This window comes from Gorilla gorilla, chromosome 9, assembly GCF_029281585.2.
Source record: "Gorilla gorilla gorilla isolate KB3781 chromosome 9, NHGRI_mGorGor1-v2.1_pri, whole genome shotgun sequence".
NCBI classification, from domain to species: Eukaryota; Metazoa; Chordata; class Mammalia; order Primates; family Hominidae; genus Gorilla; species Gorilla gorilla.
In genome coordinates, this window is record NC_073233.2 from 65,044,593 (window position 1) to 65,065,386 (window position 20,794).

Below are 20,794 nucleotides of genomic sequence, written 5' to 3' on the forward strand. Positions count from 1 at the left end.
TCCCACCCCACTCCCACCATTTCCATTGACAATTCCACACATCCTTCCCTTCTGTGTTCCTTCTCACAAAACCTTGTTCTCAGCAAGCTGCCAATCAGCCTTGCAGGGGTATTAATAGATAACATTCTGGGGAATTTCTTCTCTCAAGAGTATTTCCTTTTTAATCAGGGGTTATTCGAGACTGGAAGGCCTTAATCAGCCAAAGGAATGAAAATATAAGAATTGACGTTGAGGCCTAATGCTAGATCGTGCTGGAGATTTGAGGGACATCTTATCTACCCTGGTCTGCCTCAAGTAAGCTTCAGTCTGGAGGAGTCTTAGCCCCTCTTCTTTCCCCTTCCTACCTCTACCCCTGGTTTTGACTGGCAGGATGTTGGGCTACTGGATTTGGCTAAAGTTTGTTCTCCATCAGGGAGATAAGTAGAGGTTATACAAAGGGCTTGGCATTCAGCTGAAATCCCAATCCCCAGACCACGTGCACAGAACTTCCTTTATCGCCTGTCCTTCCCACCCCCACAGACAGACAACACTGTTCTTCTAGAAGCATAGCATCAAAAGTGGGCTTATTCTAAAGCATGACTCTCCAATAGGAAAAAAAGAAAAAGAATGGGCTTATTCCTATAAAAAAGAAAAGCTCAGTATCACTGATCATTAGAGAAATGCAAATCAAAACTACGACGAGATACCGTCTCACCAGTCAGAATGGCTATTACTAAAAAGTCAAAAAATAACAGATGCTGGTGAGGTTGTGGAGAAAGGGGAACACGTGCTCCCTTGGTGGGGGCGTAAATTAGTTCAGCCATTGTGGAAAGCAGCATGGTGATTCCTCAAAGAGCTAAGAACAGAACTACCACTGGACCCAGCAATCCCATTACTGGGTGTATCCCCAGAGGAACATAAATCATTGTACCATGAAGACACAGGCACGAGAATGTTTATTGCAGCATTATTCACAATAGCAAAGACATGGAATAAGCCTAAATGCCCATCAATGACAAATTAGAAAAAGAAAATGTGGTACATATACACTGTGGAATACGATGCAGTCATAAAAAGAACAAGATCATGTCTTTTTTGGGAACATGGGTAGAGCTAGAGACCATTATCCTTAGCAAACTAAAGCAGAAACAGAAAACCAAATACTTCATGTTTTCACTTATAAGTAGGAGCTAAAGGATGAGAACTCATGAACACAAAGAAAGGAACAACAGACACTGGGGTCTTCTTGAGGGTGAAGGGTAGGAGGAGGGGGAAGAGCAGAAAAATATTGGGTAGGCCAGGTGTGGTGGCTCACGCCTGTAATCCCAGCACTTTGGGAGGCCAGGGTGGGCGGATCATGAGGTCAGGAGATCGAGACCATCCTGGCTAACACGGTGAAACCCCATCTCTACTAAAAATACAAAAAATTAGCCGGGTGTGGTGGCGGGTGCCTGTAGTCTCAGCTACTCGGGAGGCTGAGGCAGGAGAATGGCGTGAATCAGGTAGGCGGAGCTTGCAGTGAGCCGAGATTGTGAGACTGCACTCCAGCCTGGGCAACAGAGTGAGACTCTGTCTCAAAAAAAGAAAAAAAAAAAAAAAATTGGGTAGTAGGCTTAGTACCTGGGTGATGAAATAATCTGAACAACAAATAAACCGCCGTGACATGAGTTTACCTGTGTAACAAACCTGCACATGTACCCATGAACCTAAAATAAAAGTTTAAAAAAAAAAAAAAGAAGGGACTATTGTAGTGTGTAGTGTGTGGATCTGTGTGGGGCCCTAATCCCAGGTAGCTCCCCTTCCATGCCCTTTGGGAGAAGGACCACTTAACATGCTGTGATTAGGAGCTGCCTGACCCAATTTCCATCCATGGCAGTTGGACAGACCCCTCTACTGAGGACAGGCCTTTTCATGTAGAGACAGTCCCTGGCCCAGCATGGATAAAGTCCCTGGCAATGCCAGCACCCATTCTCCTGCTGCCAGAGGCCTGCCCATGTTGAAGGGCCTCATCTCTCTGCTTTCTCCATCACCCACTTTCCCCAGGGCTCTCTGATCCTGTCCCCTCAACTTTAGCACCCTTAGAAACACAGCACATCTGGGAAAAGTTCTTTTCGCTCCTGAAACCACATCCCATCAGATGCTGGTACAGATATACACAAACACACAAACATAGTCCTGTATGCAGTTATGCTCAGACACACACTGAGACATATACCCACCCACATACATACCAGTCAAAGACACAGAGGAAGACACATATGCATACACAGAGAGATTTGGGAACATAAGGCTGCAAAGCTATGGAGACATATGCATTCACAGGTGTATGCAGACAGACATATCCATAAATACACAGAGATATATAAACATATGCATACTCAACATGCAAATTCATACTGACTCGCAGATTTATGCACATTTACATATATAAATTCACACATATACAGGTATACACATGTACACAAACACTGACTCATGTACACACCAAGATATATACGCACACATGTATATGTGCACACACAGAAATACTTTTGTATTCTCCCTGGGCCTCATGTGGAAACACACTCCCAAGAAGTCTGTCTCTCCCCACCGCCTCCACCCCCCACAATCCAGGGCTCTCTACCCTCTTGATACCCAGTCTCAGGTCTGAGTTTCCTACTTCATCAACTCTACATCCTTCCTGAAGCCCAGTACCTCATCTGTGACAAAGTTAATAGCAACAACAATAATCTCTCTCAATGTCCCCAGGGTCTGAGAAAGTGGGGGATGGAGAGACACAGAGGCCTGGGGCTGCAGAACTGGGAATGGGAACTACCAGACACCCTGGTTTTGTACCCAGGGCCCTGCTGGGGAGAAGTCGCTCCCTCCTAAGGATGTGGCCCCTCTACAGAGGTAAGCCAGGAGGAAGGAAGGGGAGGACCACCACCCTCCTAGGAATGGATGGGGAACATGCCTCAGAGGAGGCTGGGGACTCACAGAGGTGGCTAGAAATAAAATTGGGGGCCATTATCAGAAGCCAGAAAGGCATAGGGCCAGAGGAACAGTCTGCCCCAAGACAAGACTGCTTTCTCCCCACTTTCTCGTGTTGTCCCCTAGGTGGGACCTCAGTGTTCCACACCAACTCTTAAAACAGCTCCATCACCTTTATTTTGGAAAGCCACCCCACCCTGCACCGCGTACTGAATCCAAACAAAGCAAGAGGACCAGCAAAGCACCCCACACCAACTGAGCTCCCATCCCCCACTCCCCCAGTCCTTACCCATACTCCCAACCCCTCCCTCCATCACACCCAACCCTACTCCCATCCCCCCCACCCCCACCCCTACTCCCATCCCCACCACCATCTCCACCACCTCTACTCCCACCCCCCACTCCCCAATCCTTACCCATACTCCCAACCCCTCACCTCCACCACACCCATCCCTACTCCCATCCCCCATCTCCCACCCCTAACCCTAATCCCAACCCCTCACCTGCACCACACCCATCCCTCCTTCCATCCCCCCACCTCCCACCCCCACCCCTACTCCCAACCCCTCACGTCACCACTCCCACCCCTACTCCCATCCCCCCACCTCCCACCCCCACCCCTACTTCCAACCCCTCACCTGCACCACACCATCCCTACACCCATCCCCCCACCCCACTCCCATCCCCCCACCTCCCACTTCCACCCCTACTCCCAACCCCCCACCTCCCACCCACACCCCTACTCCCATCCCCCTACCTCCCCACTCCCACCCCTACTCCCATCCCCACCACCATCTCCCCCACCCCTACTCCCAACCCCTCACCTCCACCAACCCTACCCCTACTCCCATCCCCCCACCTCCCACCCCCACCCCTACTCCCATTCCCCCACCTCCCACTCCCACCCCTACTCCCAGTCCCCCACCTCCCATCCTCATCCCTACTCCCATCCCCCCACATCCCACCCCACCCCTACTCCCAACCCCTCACCTGCACCACATCCATCCCTACTCCCATCCCCCCACCCCTACTCCCAACCCCCCACCTCCCACCCCCACCCCTACTCCCATCCCCCCACCTCCCCTTTCCCACCCCTACTCCCATCCCCACCACCATCTCCACCACCTCTACTCCCACCACCCACACCCCTGTCCCCATACCCCCAACCCTACCCCACGCCCAGGGAGGCCTTCCGGCCTCCCCAGGTCCCCCTCTGCCGCCCAGCGCCGCCACCAGCCCCCACCGGGCCGCCCTACTCGGCCATCACTCACTTTCCCGAGAGTGAATGCTTCCAGGATTTTTCCGAACTGGGGTAATCCCCAAAGTGAGCAATAAAGAAACGAGAGTCAGGAAATGCTGTGGGAAGTCTGGATTTATGAGCAGGAGAGGTTGGGGGACGGGAGGGGGCTGCTGGCAGGGTCTCCGTGCCGCTGGCTTAGAAGGAGCAGACGAAGGGCAGTTGCTTGTCGCATTGAGCTCGTCGCCAATAACCTCCTAGCAGCAGAGAGCACAGTGAAGTCCACCGCCCTGCGGGGTCTGGCCTGGGCTTCACCTCTTTCCCTCCTCAGGGGCCCCCTATGTCCCCATCTATGGCCATCGTCATCTGCCAGCTGTGTGCTTGCCCCACATCCCTACTGGCTCACATTTGCTGAGCTCTTACTGCTAGCTAGGCTGTGTGCTAACTGCATTAGATGGACTTAGGTGGACTATTGCATTTAATCCTTACCATGACTCCAAGAGGTGGGTGCTGTCATCATCCCCATTTCACAGATGAGGAAACGGGGGCTTAGTGGAGATAAACAACGTGCCTGTATCTCAGTTGGCAAGTGGCAGCACTGGGATGTGAACTGCAGCAGTCTTGCTCCAGCACATATGGTCTCAGCCACTATACTAAACTCACATCTGGCACCCATGCTGCTGCCCACGTCTGCTGTTGGAGGCGGGCATCTTGTCTCTCAGCCATCCCTAATTCCCCCATCCTTCCTTTTCTCTCATCCATGCCTTATATCCACTTCCGCTACTCTCATTGGTCATACCTGTTGTTCGAATTTATTGCCCTCATATCAAAGGAGGCAAAGAATTTTCCCACACACACACCATCCAGCCCACCCCCCTGTCTCCAGAACTCCTATCACCTGGTTTTGCTTTGAGGATTCCCTATGTCTCAGCCCTCCTTACACACAGGACTTTTGTTCTTCAGTCAGCGGGAGGGTCTGAGTTTGGGGAGGTGTGTTCAGGCAGCTCAAAGGGGTAGTATTAAGAATCCACTTTACTATCCCTTCTCCCTGCCCTGGTGCCCTTCCCCCTCACCTTTGGTGCATAGGGCCACACAGGAGCCTTGCCCATTCCCAGGTTGCCCTGGGGACCAGTAAGCAAAATTCCAGTGGCTCCCATCAGTCCAGCAAAACTGCTTCCACAGGAACTAGAGAAGTGACAGGCTAGGTCAGAGGGCAGAAGTTCAGATCCAGGACCTCATGGAATACCCCCTGTTGACTTCTCTCACTGCCTACCTGGCCAGGAGCCAGACACCCTAGAGAGCCATTCCTAAGAGTTTCCAGGCAATGACAGGAAGAGCAACCATCTCTCTCAGCCATCACACAGAGCAGGCTTCTCAAACTTTACTGTGCGTACGTTATCTCCTGGGGATCTTGTTAAAATGGAGGTTCTGATTCAAGAGATCTGCGGTGGGGTCCAAGATTCTGCAGTTCTAACAAGCTCCCAGGGGATGGTGGTACTGCTGATCTATGGACCGTACCAAATATAACGCCACTTATTCACCCACAATTCCAGAACCACCCTGAGAGAAGAAGGTACCCATTTCAGGGATTGAAAAAAAACCAAGGCTCCAAGAAACCTATTTAGCTAGCTTTCTAAGTGACTAAGCTGGGCCTGGACTCTGTCTCATGACTCCAGTGGTATGCTGGTAAATGTTTATACCAGCTCTTGGGGTGGGTGGGAGGATGGGGAGTAGAAAGGAGCCCTGATGTGTAGCAATTGCCTATTTCCTTTGTGTAAATACTCCCACCATGGCTGATGTCAAGCTGCAAGCATGTAGTCACTGAGCATGGAGTTGGTAAGAGATGTGCACCATCAGTTCTCCTGAGCCAGTACAAGCCATCTCCAGCACATCATTGCCTGCCACATTAAGGAAACCTTAGCTGCTGGCCTGAGGCTTGGCACCATCAGATGCTACTTTAACACATTCAGAAAGAACTTACTGCACCCAAGATTTGGCCCCTGACTTACCCAGCCCCTGAGGTTGCCTCCAATCCAGACCTGGGCTTGGTTGACTGTGCTAGTGCAGCACTGAATGCGATAGTTGAAGTTGAAGTCGTGGATAGAGACAAGGTTGCCTCCGTAGCATCTGCTGCAGACATTCTGCAGACGGAAACAAAGTAGAGAATTCCCTCTCATTTATTTCAAGTTTCTGAGTCTCCAGGCAAGAGCCCAGCATCCCTTTTCAGGTTAAAAATAAACCTACTTGCCTCCCTTAATCCTATCTTTTGCTTCTTAATTAGCTGTCAGGACAATCCTACAGGAAATGATAATACTCATAATAATTATAACCACCACTTATTGAGAGTTTATTACAGCCCAGTGACTATTCCAAACACTTTTCATGTATTATCTCATTTAATGCTCACCACAACTCTAAGAAGTTGGTGCTATATATCTTCGTTTTACAAATGAGGGTGCTAAAGCTCTGAAAGGCAAAGCAACTTGCCCAGGTAACACAGCTAATAAAAGGCAGAACCAGAATTTAACACAGGCGTTTCTAACACCAAAGCCTTTTGTTTAAATCGGTGGTTCTCCCCAGACCAACAATATCATCATCATCTGGGGATTTGTTGTAAATGCAAATTCTCAGGCTTCACCTCAGCCCTCCTAAATCAGAAGTTGTGCAGGTGAGGCCCAGAAAGCTGTGTTTTAACAACAACTCCAGGTGATTCTGATGCATGCGAGGCTTTGAGAACCACTAGCCTAAATGAATAGGGAACAGAAGACTGAATGTACTCTCTTTTCCCCCAGGTCCTCCGCAGTAGCCTCCCTACTACTTACCTGAGCGTTTGCAAAAGTTTTAGGAGTCCGCACCAATAGGTAGCGGCAGGTCTTGCACCTTGGACTTCCCTGCACTTCAGCAATGTCTTCTTCCCTGGGGCACTGGAAGTCCTTGTCTAAGGCAGCTGGGTCCAACTCCATGGCTTCCTCATCCTCAAAGCTGTCTTGACGGGCAGAACTCTTGACCTCCTCTCCCTCTGCCTGAATCACCTCCTCGGTCAGAGCCAAGTCTCTCTCCTGCTCCTTTGAACTATCCAGATCCTGGCCTAGGTCTGCCTGTGTCTCTAGGCTCTCCAGATGGGGGACATCATTCTCTGGGAAGAAGAGGTAACCTGCCGTCAGGTCAAGAGCTTCCCAGTTCCAGCACCGTAGACAGCTCCAGCAACCTCGCTTGAGCTTTCCTAGGAATTCCACCTGAAGACAAGACTGGAGGATTTCCTTGGTGTTAGGTAAGGAGAGATCTCTCGGGTCACACCCGCAAATGGACAAGAACCTGACTTCTGGCCGACACCACGAGTGTGTGTTTTGAAGGTGGGAGAAAGCACGTGTGAGAAGCCTGGAGCAGTCACCAGCCCTTCATCTTAACAGGTGGGTGGTTTTTCCTTCTGAAAGTTCAGGTTACAGTTGGCCGGGTGCGGTGGCTCACGCCTGTAATCCCAGCACTTTGGGAGGCCGAGGTGGGCGAATCACAAGGTTAGGAGTTTGAGACCAGCCTGGCAAATATGGTGAAACCCCGTCTCTACTAAAAATACAAAGATTAGCCAGGCATGGTGGCATGTGCCTGTAGTCCCAGCTACTCAGGAGGCTGAGGCAGAAGAATTGCTTGAACCCGGGAGGCAGAGTTTGTGGTGAGCCGAGATCGCGCAACTGCACTCCAGCCTGGGCAACAGAGTGAGACTCCGTCTCAAAACAAAACAAAAAACAAAAAAACAAACAAACAAAAACAACAACAACAAAAAAATCAAACAAAAAAAGAGAAAGTTCCAGGTTACAGTTCTGAGTCCAAGTGATATCTTACCGGAGATGAGCTGTATCAGCTAAAGAGGGAAGGCTGTGGTCCTGGCCTCATGAGTGCAAATAAAAGCCGGGGGAGGGGAGTGTAGGAAAAAGGAAAAAAGAGAAAGACGGATGAGGAGGGAAGGGAGAGACTTACCCAGATGAAGAGCAGAAACTGTTCCCAGCAGGAGAAAGGGCAGGAGCAAGAGGCGTTGCATATCTACTGTCTTTTAGCGAGGACACTACTCCACCTTCCTTCTTGGGGCTGTCTTTTTGTGTCTAGTATAGCCCCTGGCACATAGTATAGAGGGAATGTTTGTTTAATTGTTTGATTAAAGAGCAAACAAGATTGCTTTCTCCTCTTGCCATGAACAGACCCTGAGCTGGAGAGTCTAGAAAAGGAATGGTGGGAGGGATAACTCAGGTACCAAATTTCATTTGTCTTCCAGTCTCCATTGCTGCTCTCCAGTATCACCCTTAGCCCAGACTCCTGCCCCCGCGGGGACAGGTCTGCTTAGCTATGATGTTCCTAAGGACAGGCCTCCTACGTGTTTGCCCTATGAGGTGCTGCTTCTTCCCAGGGCCTACCCTGGTCCTGCCTGGGCATCCAGAAAAGAACTCACCTTCCAAGAGTCTGAGACCTCCACTTTCAGTGCCTCTGGCTTCAGGGGCCAGAAGCAGCCTTTATACTGGGTTTTTGGGGAAGTGGGAAGAGGCCAGAATGATTGCTCCAGGCCAGAGTGGGGGACAAAGGAGCTGATAACGAAGTTTGCTCAGTCTTCTCAACCCTGTTCCCTGCTCTCTGCTGGGACTGCAGGGACCTGCCTCCTGGGGCCTACTGCCTTCTTTGGGTACCCCACACCCTGGTTTGCTTCAGAAGGCCCTAGATGTTATGTCCATTGTCCAGGCATAATTATTATTTATGCCCCCTAAAATGCCCCAGTCTGAACAACACGCCTTAACTCCAGGAGTAGCCTCCTGCTGGTGGAATCCCAGGGAGTGAAGTGGAGATCCCAGGGAGCTGGTGGGAGACAATGGGGGGAAGCAATAAGAGGGGAAAGGGAGGTTCAGTGCTCCCAAGCTCTCACCCGTCCTAGGGGCACTGTGTGCAACACACCCCTCACCCTCATCTCCACATCATCTCCACCAGGCCCCACCCCTACTTCACAGAGGCAAAATGTGAGATTCAGAGAAAGAGAGAAGGCAACTTGCCAAGGTTCCATTGGAAGTGGAAGAACTGGAATTTCTAAGTCTTTTTGACTCCAAAACCTTCTCTTTTTCTTTCCTCTCTCTCTTTTTTCTCTCCCTTCCTCTTTCTCGTCTTTTTTTTTTTTTTTCTTTTTGAGACGGAGTCTTGCTCTGTCGCCCAGGCTGGAGAGCAATGGCAAGATTTTGGCTCACTGCAAGCTCCACCTCCCGGGTTCAAGCGCTTCTCCTGCCTCAGCCTCCCAGGTAGCTGGCTAATTTTTTGTATTTTTAGTACAGATGGGGTTTCACTATGTTGGCCAGGCTGGTCTTGAACTCCTGACCTCGTGATCCACCCACTTCGGCCTCCCAACGTGCTGGGATTACAGGCATGAGCCACCGCGCCTGTCCTCATCTTTTTTTTTTTTTTAAGAGACAAAATCTTGCTCTGTCACCCAGGCTGGAATGCAGTGCTGTGATGATAGTTCACTGTAACCCTGAATTCCTGGGCTCAAGTAATCCTCCCGCCACAGCCTCCTGAGTCACAGGGATTACAGGCACGAGCTTTCTCATCTTTAATGTGTGAAAAATCTACATCCTTTCTTCTGTGCTGTGGATCTAGATCAAGGTTCCTCAACTTTGTGCTATTAATATGTGAGGTCAAATAACTCTTTATTGTGGAGAGGCTGTCCTGGGCGTTGTAGAAAGTTTAATGGTCCCTCTGGTCTCTGCTCACCAGATGTCAGTAGCACCTCTCCCCACCCCCGCAGATGATCAAAAATGTCTCCACATGTTTCCAAATGTCCTCTGGGGAGAAAAATGGCCCCAGTTGAGGATCTCTGATCTAGAATATGCCACCTTGCCCAACCTCAAAGCATAGCTTCAGGGCTGGCAAACAGGCAGCATGAAAAGCTCCACACAGAGTCTCTCCAGCACTCTGTAGATCATCCTCTCCACCCAACACTCCCCTCCTCACCTCCCATCTCCCACCAGTCTTCTGTCACCCCAGGGGCTGGACTAGAATCAGGCAGGGGAGGCTCTCAACTCAGGCACACTAAGAAATTAAGGGGACACTAAGAAATTCACTATTCAAGATAAATAACATTTTAATGCAACATTTCTTAAAAATCGAAATTAATGCAAAACAAAACATCAAAATTTTAACTGACCAAGCTCTAGACAAATTTGCTGCACGTTAAAGAGAGGCCAGCATGTCTCAAGCCTTGAATTTGCCAGATGTCTCTGCCAAGAGCTAGTGGACTTGTCAGGGTGAACTCAGAGGCATCCTTGTGGGATGCTTCTCAGAACTATGCCTGGCACATGAGTGGAGGGTGACCCTTGTCAATTAAAATGTGCAGATTGGTAGGACCGGGCACAGTGGCTCATGCCTGTAATTCCAGCACTTTGGGAGGCATGTGTGGGTGGATCACCTGAGGTCAGGTATTTGAGACCAGCCTGCCCAACACAGTGAAACCCTGTCTCTACTAAAAATACAAAAATTAGCCGGGCGTGGTGGTGGGCACCTGTAATCTCAGCTACTCAGGAGACTGAGGTGGAAGAATAACTTGAACCCGGGAGGCAGATGCTGCTGTGAGCAGAGATCACGCCACTGCACTCCAGCCTGGGCGACGGAGCGAGACTCTGTCTCAAAAAAAAAAAAAAAAAAAAAGTACAGATTTATTCCCCATATTCCACCCCAGCCCTCCATGGCTCAGGGAGCAGGGACAGGCAGCCCAGAGGGTGAGAAGACCTAAATTCCTTCCTCTCCTCTGCTCTCCCAAGAGACCCACAAATGGAGAAGTAACTGAGAGGCCATTTCTGAGTCTGATTGCAGAGTAACGGCCTTGATCACTATCTCCGTAGCCCAACGGACCAAACCCTCCACTTATCTACTTGACTGTAGGAGGACTGGCCAGGTCCAGGACCTAAAAACCTGGTCACTGGATTTCAAGCTTGAGACCTCCCTAGTGGTGGAGGGTGGAGGCATAGACCCCCATTTGCCATTATTCTTCCTCATTCATTGGCCCAAGCCAGGGGTACCATTTCACTTGGTGGCTGGGATGACCAATAAGGTTGGCTACTCTCAGGAACCAATACTACCATGAGCCTCACACTCACTCATTGTTTCTTTTTCTTTTCTTTTCTTTTTCTTTTTTTTTTAGAGACAGAATCTTGCTCCGTCACCTAGGCTGGAGTGCAATGGCATGATCTCGGCTCACTACAACCTCCGCCTCCCAGGTTCAAGCAATTCTCCGGCCTCAGCCTCCCAAGTAGCTGGGATTAGAGGCACCTGCAATCATGCCCAGATAATTTTTTTATTTTTGTAGAGATGGGGTTTCACTATGTTGGCCAGGCTGGTCTTGAACTCCTGACCTCAGGTGATCTACCCGCCTTGGCCTCCCAAAGTGCTGGGATTACAGGTGGGAGCCACCATGCCCGGCCTTGTTGTTTCATTTTACAGATGGAGAAATGACATCTCAGAGACTTTAAACAAGCTGCCCGAGGTCACACAGCAAGTAGAGACAGGCCTGAACCGTAGGCTCCCACCTCCTTATCCACCGGATAGCTGTGTTTCTCTAGCCTCCTCTCATCAACCTCCCTCCTCAACAGACCTTTCCCTCTTTCATGTCGACCCTGTTTTCACTGTATATAAATCCTGGGCAAAGATATTCCAATGACCTCAGTGACCTTTTCTGTCTGATTTAAAACAAGAAAAAACATTTTTGAAGGTCTTCCATGGACCAGACACTATGCTTCATTAAGGTTTTTACATCTGTTACTTAACAACAGCTTAATCCTTAAAAGTCATCCTACAAATTGGGTATTGCCATCTCTAGTCTATATAGGTACTACAAAAGCTCAGAGAAGTCAAATGACTTATCCAAGTTTGCACAACTAGTAACAAATGATACATCAGATCCTAGTCTGTCTGCCTCCCAAATCTTTGCTTTCTTTGACACACCCAGATGTGTTACCCCCAGATGATCTAGCCAATGATGACAACATTGCTTTCAGCATCCATGGAACCCCAAGCCTCTGGCTTAATGTTTGCATTTGTGTTCATAGGGGTTTCAAACTCCACCTCTTGTTCCAAGATTCAGTCCATCCCCTCATTATGCAGACGGTAGGCCTTGCCATCTTGAGAGGCAGTGTAGGGTGATGTATAATGAAATCACAAGTTCCAGGGTCAGCCCCTCTCTGCCTCAGCTTTCTCATCTGTAAACTAAGGCTAATGACAAGACTTACCTCTAATGAGATCAGCTTAAGCAAAGCTCTCAGAACTATGCCTGGCACATGGGTTGAGTGAGGGTGGCCCTTGTCTATGAAAAAGCAATGAGTGCACTGTTGATTGAGCCCCTACTCTGTGCTCTGCACAGTGTAAGGAACTCCAAGGATTCAATGATAAAGAATCATAGATAAACAGTTTCACAGAGCTTAGTTAGTATCTTACTGGAGAGGAAAATGCACACAAACCCATATTTTGGAATATTAGCCCAGTGCCCTTATTTCATGATTTTTACTTTTTAAGAAAAAGAAAAAATCTCTTTCTTTCTTTTGAGACGGAGTTTCGCTCTTGTTGCCCAGGCTGGAGTGCAATGGCACGATCTCGGCTCACTGCAACCTTCGCCTCCCAGGTTCAAGCGATTCTCCAGCCTCAACCTCCTGAGTAGCTGGGATTACAGGCATGTGCCACCACACCCGGCTAATTTTTTTGTATTTTTAGTAGAGACGGGGTTTCTCCATGTTGGTCAGACAGGTCTCAAACTCCCGACCTCAGGTGATCCGCCTGTCTCGGCCTCCCAAAGTGCTGGGATTACAGACATGAGCCACCGTGCCCAGCCAATAAAAATTTTTCAATGAATGTACAATGTGCTCCTATAAAGCACACTATAGAGTGGACTGCTCAGGGAAACTTCACAGTGAATGCACCAATGTAAACATGCCTAGGTCGAGATACAGGATGGGACTAGGAGCCCTGCAGCTTCCTTCGTGCCCCTTCTTGATATTACTCCCCCAAAGAAGATCTCTGTGGACTGCAAGTCAAACTTCTGTCAAAGCACACACCCACAGCAGCAGAGATTTATGAGGAACAAGACAAAGTTCACCTAACATTTAGCACAGTACCTGACACCTAGTAAATGCTTAATAAATGGGAAATATTATTACCCTTTGTTAATATTGAAATAAGGGAAGCAATGCCTTTCCACACCAGAATATAAAGTCCAATAGGGCAAGGAGTGAAAGTTCCACCTCAGCTGCATCCTCACAGCACTCACTACAGGGCTGAACCCATAGTCCACCATCTTTGAAATCAACAGATTCTTGTGGAACAATAGTTGAAATGAACCTGAGTTTGATTTCTGTCTCTTTCTCAACTTACTATGTGACCTTAGAGAAGTAGCATCCCTTCTCTGTACCACACTCCAAAAAAATAGAGTTCTTGTTTCACCCCTCTCTGAGCCCCCAATCCCATATGAAGATCTATGAATTGGAGGAATGCTGGAGAAAAAAATGGCTTTAGAACGTTGAATTATTTTCTTCTGCTGACCTCCCTAGTACAGAAGGGGTTGAGAATGCCTTCCTCCCTCCCCTCTGATTAAAGCTCCCTCACCTCCAGCTGGGCTGGAGTCCTGTGTCCCAAGATGAACCCAAGAGTGAAACAGTCTGGCTTTCCTCCAGCTGTGCTTCATCCCCGTGTGACCATAAGGGGAGAGTAGCCAGCTGTAAAAGCACAAGGGTTAAAGTAACATGCTTTGGAGCAGAGTTGAATTTCAATATGAGTTGCGTTTAGAGGTTCAGTCTTGGGCAAGTCTTTTGACAGGTCCTAACTTCTCTGAGCCTGGTTCTGTAAAATAGGGCTCATAATTATTGATCACATGAGGTCATCCAGGCAAGGTGCCTGCCACAGCAGGGGGTATGTTGTGGGTGCTCAATAAGCGGTAACAACTAGTAGATGTTTTTGTGCCTATGTTACAAATAACCATATATCCCAAGTGCCAGAGGACTATGTCTTGTATTCCCAGGCCTCATTCAGAGTCTGACGCATGGCAAGCTGTCTTATATCAGGTTTCCCCAGAAGGAGATCCTGAGAGAGGGAGTTGCGTACAAGTGTTTATTTGGGAGTTGCAGAGAGTAGGAAGGAGCAGAGAATGCAGTTGAGGAAGGGAAGGCAGCCCATAAAAATGCATGGAATAAGGCAACTACCACAGCAGGCCACTGGGAAATGGTGCCCAATACATGTTAGATTTATTCCACTTGAGGGGCCGGGGATTGCGGTACTTATACATTCATTCCTGAATGTTGTGGACTGTTCCCAGGGACATGTTAACTTCCTTACATATAAAACCAACCACAGTTCTGGGGTTGGAGAGAGAGAGAGAAAAGGCCTTTGGTTACAGAGATGCAAACTGGGCCATTGGGAGTCTACCTACAACCTTGAAAGGTCCTGGCAGCACCTATGCAGGTGCCCAGTAATCAGGTGTTCTATGAAGAGAACTAGCTGAGCCCATTCCTCCATCTCCAAAAGGCTCCATAGACCCAACTCCACCCTCCATCCTCCTCCTCAAGGAGTGGTAGCTTCTGACACTTCTATGAAAGTTGTGGTGTGGGGAGAGATGATAAGGAAGAAGTTTCAATCAGGGCTAAGCAGAGTGGATCAGTGATCAGAGGAGAAAATAAATCCGTTTCAGTAAAACCCATTTTATTGCAGGGAGGTGGAGGGAGGGACGGCAAGCAGAGGAGGGGAGGCAGCTGCCCAGGAGAGGGCAGCTCTGAACTGCTGGCTGGGACCAGCTCAGTAGGAACAGATGAAAGGAAGTCTTCTGAGGCAGTGGGCTCGACGCCAGTGGCCTCCTGTGAAGGCAGAACAGAAAGGGATTTTCAGCCTCTTGTCCATCCCAACTCAACCCACAGGAGGGCCTCTTTTCCCACCCACACACTGCTGTGGAGTCAGAGTATATAAAAGACCCAGGAAGCCTCTCCCACAAAGGGTCAGGCTCTTTGTAGCATCTCCTCCTTGGGGCACTTCCCATCTCCCAGACCTTTCCATCGTTCATCCCCAGCCCCACCTCACCTCGGGTACACAGGGCCACGCAGTGACCACCGCGGGACCAGGGCTGGCGAGCAGCCCAGTACGCAAAGTTCCAGCGGCTGCCGTCAACCCACTGAAAGTGTCTGCAGCGACCCTGGAGAAAGCAAGAGGGGAAGAAGGGATGGGGCAGAGGGAAGGCAGAGAAGCAGACCTGGCCCCGTATCTGCCAGCTCTTTCTGCTGCCCACCGGGCAATGGGCCCTTCCCTGCTGGACCATGATGGGAACTGTCCTGGTCATCTGAAATGCTGATCCACGTCAATTATCACCATCAGATTCTATGCATCCCAGTGACAGGCTTGTCCTTCCAGCCCTAACAAAAGGTAGAACAGGGGTTGCCAACTCATCCTAGAGATGAGGAAACAAACTCATGTCTTGTTTTAATTTTATTTTATTTATTTATTTATTTATTTTTGAGGCGGAGTTTCGCTCTTGTTGCCCAGGCTGGAGTGCAATGGCTCCATCTCGGCTCACCGCAACCTCCGTCTCCCAGGTTCCAGTGACTCTCCTGCCTCAGCCTCCCAAGTAGCTAGGATTACAGGCATGCACCACCATGCCCAGCTAACTTAAGTTACATAAATAGTGAGAGATGGAAAGGAACTTGGACCCAAACCTCCTGATTCTAAATCCTTAGCTCTTCCCTGAATGCCCAGGCAGCCCCCTCAGTGTTGTCTGTGGGTGTCCATCTATCCCTGGTTCTTCTGGAGATTATACAGGAGAAAAACAGACAAATCTGATGCAAGCTGAGTGCTGGCTGAGATCAGCAGGTGCACCCCATTTAGTGTTCACACTTCTCTTACTGAGCCTGTGATCCTGCCTCCAATCCAGACTTGACCCTGGTTGAGCGCGCTGACAGAACACTGGATTCGATAATTAATATTGAAGTTGTGGATGGAAGCCAGGTTGCCCCTGTAGCACCTCCGGCAAGTAAACTACAGGGCAGGATAAAAGACAAAGAATGGAGCATCCTTCCTACATGAATTCACATGGGTCTTGAGTCCCCACAATTCATTCCCTCCCTCCCCTGCCACAACCATTTGAAGGTTGGAGACCAAAATGCAACTTCTGTTTGTAGGTGGCCCTCCCCTCTTACCCCAACACCTCTGTGAGGCTCAGGTTCTACTGACACCCCCAGGGCCCTCAATGGGAAAAAGAGCCAGTGATAGCAATGCTGGGGGCATATCCCACACCCGTTCCATGCTCCCACCTCAGCCTCAGCCATAGGCCACTCACCCAAGCTTGACTAAACGTCTGAAGACTTCTCACCAGGAGGTAGCGGCAGGTCTGGCACCCAGGGATGCCCACCACTTTTACTGTGTCCTCTTCCTCAGGACACGTAAGGTTTTTGTCCACCATATCTGGCAGTGAGATAGACTCAACAGCCCCATCTTTCTTGGAGGCATCTTCACTTCCAGAGCCCCACTCCTCCTCTTCCTCCAGCTCCCTGCAAGGGGTCTCCTCCATCTCCTGCTCTGGTGTCTCCTCATCCTCAGGCAGCGTCTTAGCACCCAAAGGGGTCTCAAAGGTGGAAGTCTCAGACCCTGGCAGGGAGGATAGCTAAGTGTCCTTCTTTCGCATCTCCCCTTGTTCCTCCCCAGAACCACAGACAGCTCACACCTTGCCCTGGGCATCAGAGTGCTCAACTCTGCCTGGGAAGGGGAACCTGGAACCCAGTCTCTATGAGGGGAACCCAAGCTGCCCGACAAGGTCAAGGTGGTTAAGAGCATGGACTTAGAGTCGGGCAGTCATGGGCTTGGGTAATGGTTCCATCATCCACCAGCTGTATTTCTTTGTCTGTGAAATGGGTATACAATACCACCTACTTCATGGCGATGCTAAGAGAGTTAAAGGAGAGAAGGCATGGAAAGTGCTGTGCACTCAGTAAGCTCAAAGTAAGCATAATGGAGAAAGGACAAAATTGGGAATGTCACAGTAGAACCAAGACCACAGACATAACAGACGCCTTGACAAATCCTTTCAACTCCTGGCCATAGAGTCCCCATCCCTTTAAGCACACAGAAATTCAGAAATAGAAGACGATCAAAGAAGGGGGTGGGTGTGTAACTCTGACCCCATCTACCACAGAAAGGAAAAAAACAGAGAAAGAAAGACTGAAGGCAAAAAACACTTACTTAGATGAAGAGCAGAAACTGCCCCAAATAGAAGCGCCAGAAGTAGGGGGAGTTTCATCTTGGCTTTATCCTGCAATGGAGAACACAGTTTGTCATTGACACACACAGACACACATGCACACACATCACAATCACACCATTAGGGGACCGTGGGAGTGAGGTGGAGAAAAAGAAGGCCTGAATAGAAATCAGGATGGGCCAGAAAAGCTCATGCCAAGCCCAGCTCCTGATGCTCCAGGATCCAGGATGCAAGGACCTCTTTCTAAACAGAACGCAGCAAACCCTGAGGGGTGGCTGAGGCTGGCTTTCCTTCAGGCCCGGAAGTAAAGAAGGGACTATTACGCTTATTTGTTTGTACTTAATGGGTCCCTCAGAGTCTATGACATAAAAAAGGTGGGAGAAGCAATGATTATTGGCTTTCCTAGGAACACATAGGACTTAGAAGGTATGTCGCCTCCTCAGAGTTCAAGAAGCCACCCACACCCTCCTCCATGTCTCCACCATCTCCTTTCCCCAGCCAAGGAGCACTTTCACATCCCGCAGAAGGAATGTGCAAGGCAGAGGATGAAGGCTGCCCCTGCTGACATCCTCATAACCTGAAAACCACAGGTAGACCCCTGCCAGCCCTCCAGAAACTGTCAGCCACAGCCAGGGACCTCCTGGCAGAATAAACTCACCAGCTCCACCACAGCAGAGAAAGCACTCACCCACCCAGAGACCTTCCTGGGTCTTTAGATCTTCCCAAAGCCCAGGTCCTTCTTTGCTTCCTCTCACAAAGACTTCTTATATAGAGGCCTTGGAGGAACTTCCCCCAGGGAGAGAGAGTTTGCCTCTGTCAGAGGGAGATAGCAAGGCTGATAAGGACCATTTCATCACTTCCCTGGGGAGCCCACTCATTCATTCAGTGAAGATTTCTCTCCCGATACCCACTTCAGGAACCCAGGGGCCATCTGGAACAGCTCTGGGCAATGGTTCTTATCCTGGGCTACACTTCAGAATCGCCTTGGGTGCTATTCCAAAATACATATCTCCCCTGCTTTACTGGTGTTTTGAATTGCCACAAACAGTTTGAGAACAAATCTGTCCATACCTATTAAAATAAAAAAATGCACATTTGATCAGTTTCACTCTTTTGAGACTATCCTTTAGGCATAAATGCACCTATAAGTAATAAAACTTTTACAGAGTTATGTTATTGCTTGACTATTTGTAGAAATGAAAACAATCTTGATATCCATCAATCGGACACTGAGTAAAATGTGTCCTCTCTATTCTACAGAATGTTATATGGCTATGAAAAGAAGAGCTGGACCTGTATCTATAAACCTGAAGAGATGTTTCTGTGACATGAAGTGAAAAAAGGCAAGATACTGAGGAAAGTATTTAGTATGTGAATAGTTTTACAAGGAAAAAAAAAACCCCCGCACAGGTGCTTATCTGTGAGCATCCTTATGTGACCATTGATGGAGGGAATGCTAAAAGGAATCACACCAAATAGTTGACCTTGTTGCCTTCAGAAGCAGGGGAGGAGAGGGAAGAAAGCAGGAGACAGATTGTTGTTTATCTTCTTTTTATAACTTTGCATTTCTTCAGTGGTTATGGTAAATGCGTGCTGAATCTGTAATTTTGAGGCTGCCTTATTAAAGATTTTTAAAAATATGCAGATGCCCTGCCCAGAAACTTCTGCTTGGCTAATAGGTCTAGCGTGAAGGTCAGATGTCTGCATTTTTTTAAAAGCTTCCCAGCTGACTGTGATGGAAGATGGGTCTAGGAGTCACTGTCCTGAGGATCTTCAAGTATAGGAAATGTTCACGTATGTCTAACTTCTTTCCTTCTGAGTCAGACCACTCAGTTGGCCAACCTACCAGCCTTCATTATGGTAACATTTACTGAACATTTTTAAATGCCATGCATGGCAAGTGGCTGGATGCAGTGGCTCATGCCTGTGATCCCAGCACTTTGGGAGGCTGAGGTGGGTGGATCTTTTGAGGTCAGGAGGTTGAGACCAGCCTGGCCAACATCGCAAAGCCTTGTCTCTACTAAAAATACAAAAATTAGTCAGGCATAGGGGTGGCTGCCTGTAATCCCAGCTACTTGAAGGTCTGAGGCAGGAGAATCACTTGAACCCAGGAAGCGGAGGTTGCAGTGAGCTGAGATTGCACCACTGCACTCCAGCTTGGGCGAGAGAGTGAGACTCCGTTTCAATCAATCATCAATCAACAAAATGCTGTTCATGGCAAGTATTACCTCATTTAACCTGATTTTAAAAACCTAGTGAGGTAGGTGGTTGATACCCCATTTTCCAAGTGAGACAACCCAGGCTCTACGTGGCTCCTGATCTCCCCGCAACACTGCCCTTATTGGATCGATGCCCTGTATACATCCTCTTGTAGCTCCAGGGGCTTGTCCTTATCACAGTTAGTCATTTTACTTTTCTTGTGAGATTACTTGGTTAATGGATTAACATCTGTCTTCCTTCGTGATGGTGAAGGCTGCATCTCTTTACTCACCATTGTATCCTTGGTGCTTAGTACCGTGCCCAGCACATAGTAGGTACTCAATAAATGTATGTTGAAGTAATTAATGGTTAAGTAACATACTCACGTAAATAACAGGGTTAGAATTCAAATCCCAGTTCTTTCTGGCGCCAAACTTCTCTCCCCTCCCATATGCCTGCTTGTGTGTCAAAAATGATGCTATCCAGGTGGAGATAAAATCAGAGTGAAGAATAGATCCTGTATTCAATTAGCTTACAACCTAATTTGTAAGATGAGTAAATTGAGGTCAAACAAAAGGAGAAGGGTTAAGACCAAGCTAGGAAACATCCTCTGCTAATTCAGAAGGAAGTCCATCCATAGTAAAACAGAGCAGAAAAGGCTCCATGAACCAAGGAGCTGATTCCTACCTGGATAGAAAGGTGCAACTAGAAGGGAAGGAAACAGGCATTTCAAGTAGAAGGAACAGCTTGAGCAAAGGTGTGGAGGTTGGACAACCTTGGTATATGCACAGGACACTGTAATTTCCTTCATAACTAAAGTTAACAGTACACACATTGGGAAGGAATGAGAAAAATGAGGAAGGATGCATTTCATCTTGAGCCGAGGATGGAGATAACCCTCCCCTGTCTCCATTGATTTAAAAAGACAGAAGCAGGAATCAAAGGAATACTCAACAAGAGCCTAGTCAGGAGCTTTGAGCTGGGCTCTGCACACTCCCATCTGCAAACCCTCCCCACAGGACATCTTTGGCTGTTGGACAGAGGATTACTGTCATAAGGTGATGAGAGGGATCCCATTCTTGGAAACCAGTTGACTGTTCAGGGACCCTCACTCCTAGGGAAGTCTCTCTTTTAGGTCATACAGTCCAGGATCTGAAATCCACAGC

The 20,794-nt window shown here is 48.7% G+C and overlaps 2 protein-coding genes across 6 annotated transcripts; both read right to left on the minus strand.

Moving 5' to 3' along the window:
- Window positions 1–4,303: 4,303 nt before the first annotated feature.
- On the minus strand, window positions 4,304–8,664 carry PRG3 (proteoglycan 3, pro eosinophil major basic protein 2). Its single transcript, XM_004051161.3, has 6 exons — window positions 8,628–8,664; window positions 8,162–8,295; window positions 7,009–7,322; window positions 6,196–6,327; window positions 5,260–5,371; window positions 4,304–4,443 (listed from the first exon to the last, which is right to left on the minus strand). The coding sequence occupies exons 2-6, from the start codon at window positions 8,220–8,222 to the stop codon at window positions 4,385–4,387; spliced, it is 678 nt and encodes a 225-aa protein (XP_004051209.1). The 5' UTR covers window positions 8,223–8,295; window positions 8,628–8,664; the 3' UTR covers window positions 4,304–4,384.
- A 6,205-nt stretch (window positions 8,665–14,869) lies between these two features.
- Window positions 14,870–18,208, minus strand: PRG2 (proteoglycan 2, pro eosinophil major basic protein). 5 transcript variants are annotated; one of them, XM_063711210.1, is made up of 6 exons: window positions 18,118–18,208; window positions 17,411–17,480; window positions 16,545–16,819; window positions 16,079–16,210; window positions 15,263–15,374; window positions 14,870–15,042 (listed from the first exon to the last, which is right to left on the minus strand). In XM_063711210.1, exons 2-6 carry the CDS (start codon window positions 17,466–17,468, stop codon window positions 14,984–14,986), a joined length of 636 nt encoding a protein of 211 aa, XP_063567280.1. In that variant the 5' UTR covers window positions 17,469–17,480; window positions 18,118–18,208; the 3' UTR covers window positions 14,870–14,983. The 5 variants fall into 5 exon arrangements, with proteins under 5 accessions (XP_063567280.1, XP_063567279.1, XP_063567278.1 ...); XM_063711209.1 differs by having other exon boundaries at window positions 16,512–16,819; window positions 18,122–18,200; XM_063711208.1 differs by having other exon boundaries at window positions 16,512–16,819; window positions 18,118–18,200.
- Window positions 18,209–20,794: the final 2,586 nt, after the last annotated feature.

Bases quoted from the DNA above. Each gene is read 5' to 3' on its own strand.
- PRG3 (XM_004051161.3), bottom strand. From the start codon at position 8,222: ATGCAACGCCTCTTGCTCCTGCCCTTTCTCCTGCTGGGAACAGTTTCT. The intron at 6,328-7,008 runs GTAAGTAGTAGG...TTCCGTCTGCAG, and splicing joins AAACTTTTGCAAACGCTCAG to AATGTCTGCAGCAGATGCTA. The intron at 5,372-6,195 runs GTAAGTCAGGGG...TCACTTCTCTAG, and splicing joins GAGGCAACCTCAGGGGCTGG to TTCCTGTGGAAGCAGTTTTG.
- PRG2 (XM_063711209.1), bottom strand. From the start codon at position 17,468: ATGAAACTCCCCCTACTTCTGGCGCTTCTATTTGGGGCAGTTTCTGCT. The intron at 16,211-16,511 runs GTGAGTGGCCTA...CCTGCCCTGTAG, and splicing joins AGACGTTTAGTCAAGCTTGG to TTTACTTGCCGGAGGTGCTA. The intron at 15,043-15,262 runs GTGAGGTGGGGC...CTGCCTTCACAG, and splicing joins CGTGGCCCTGTGTACCCGAG to GAGGCCACTGGCGTCGAGCC.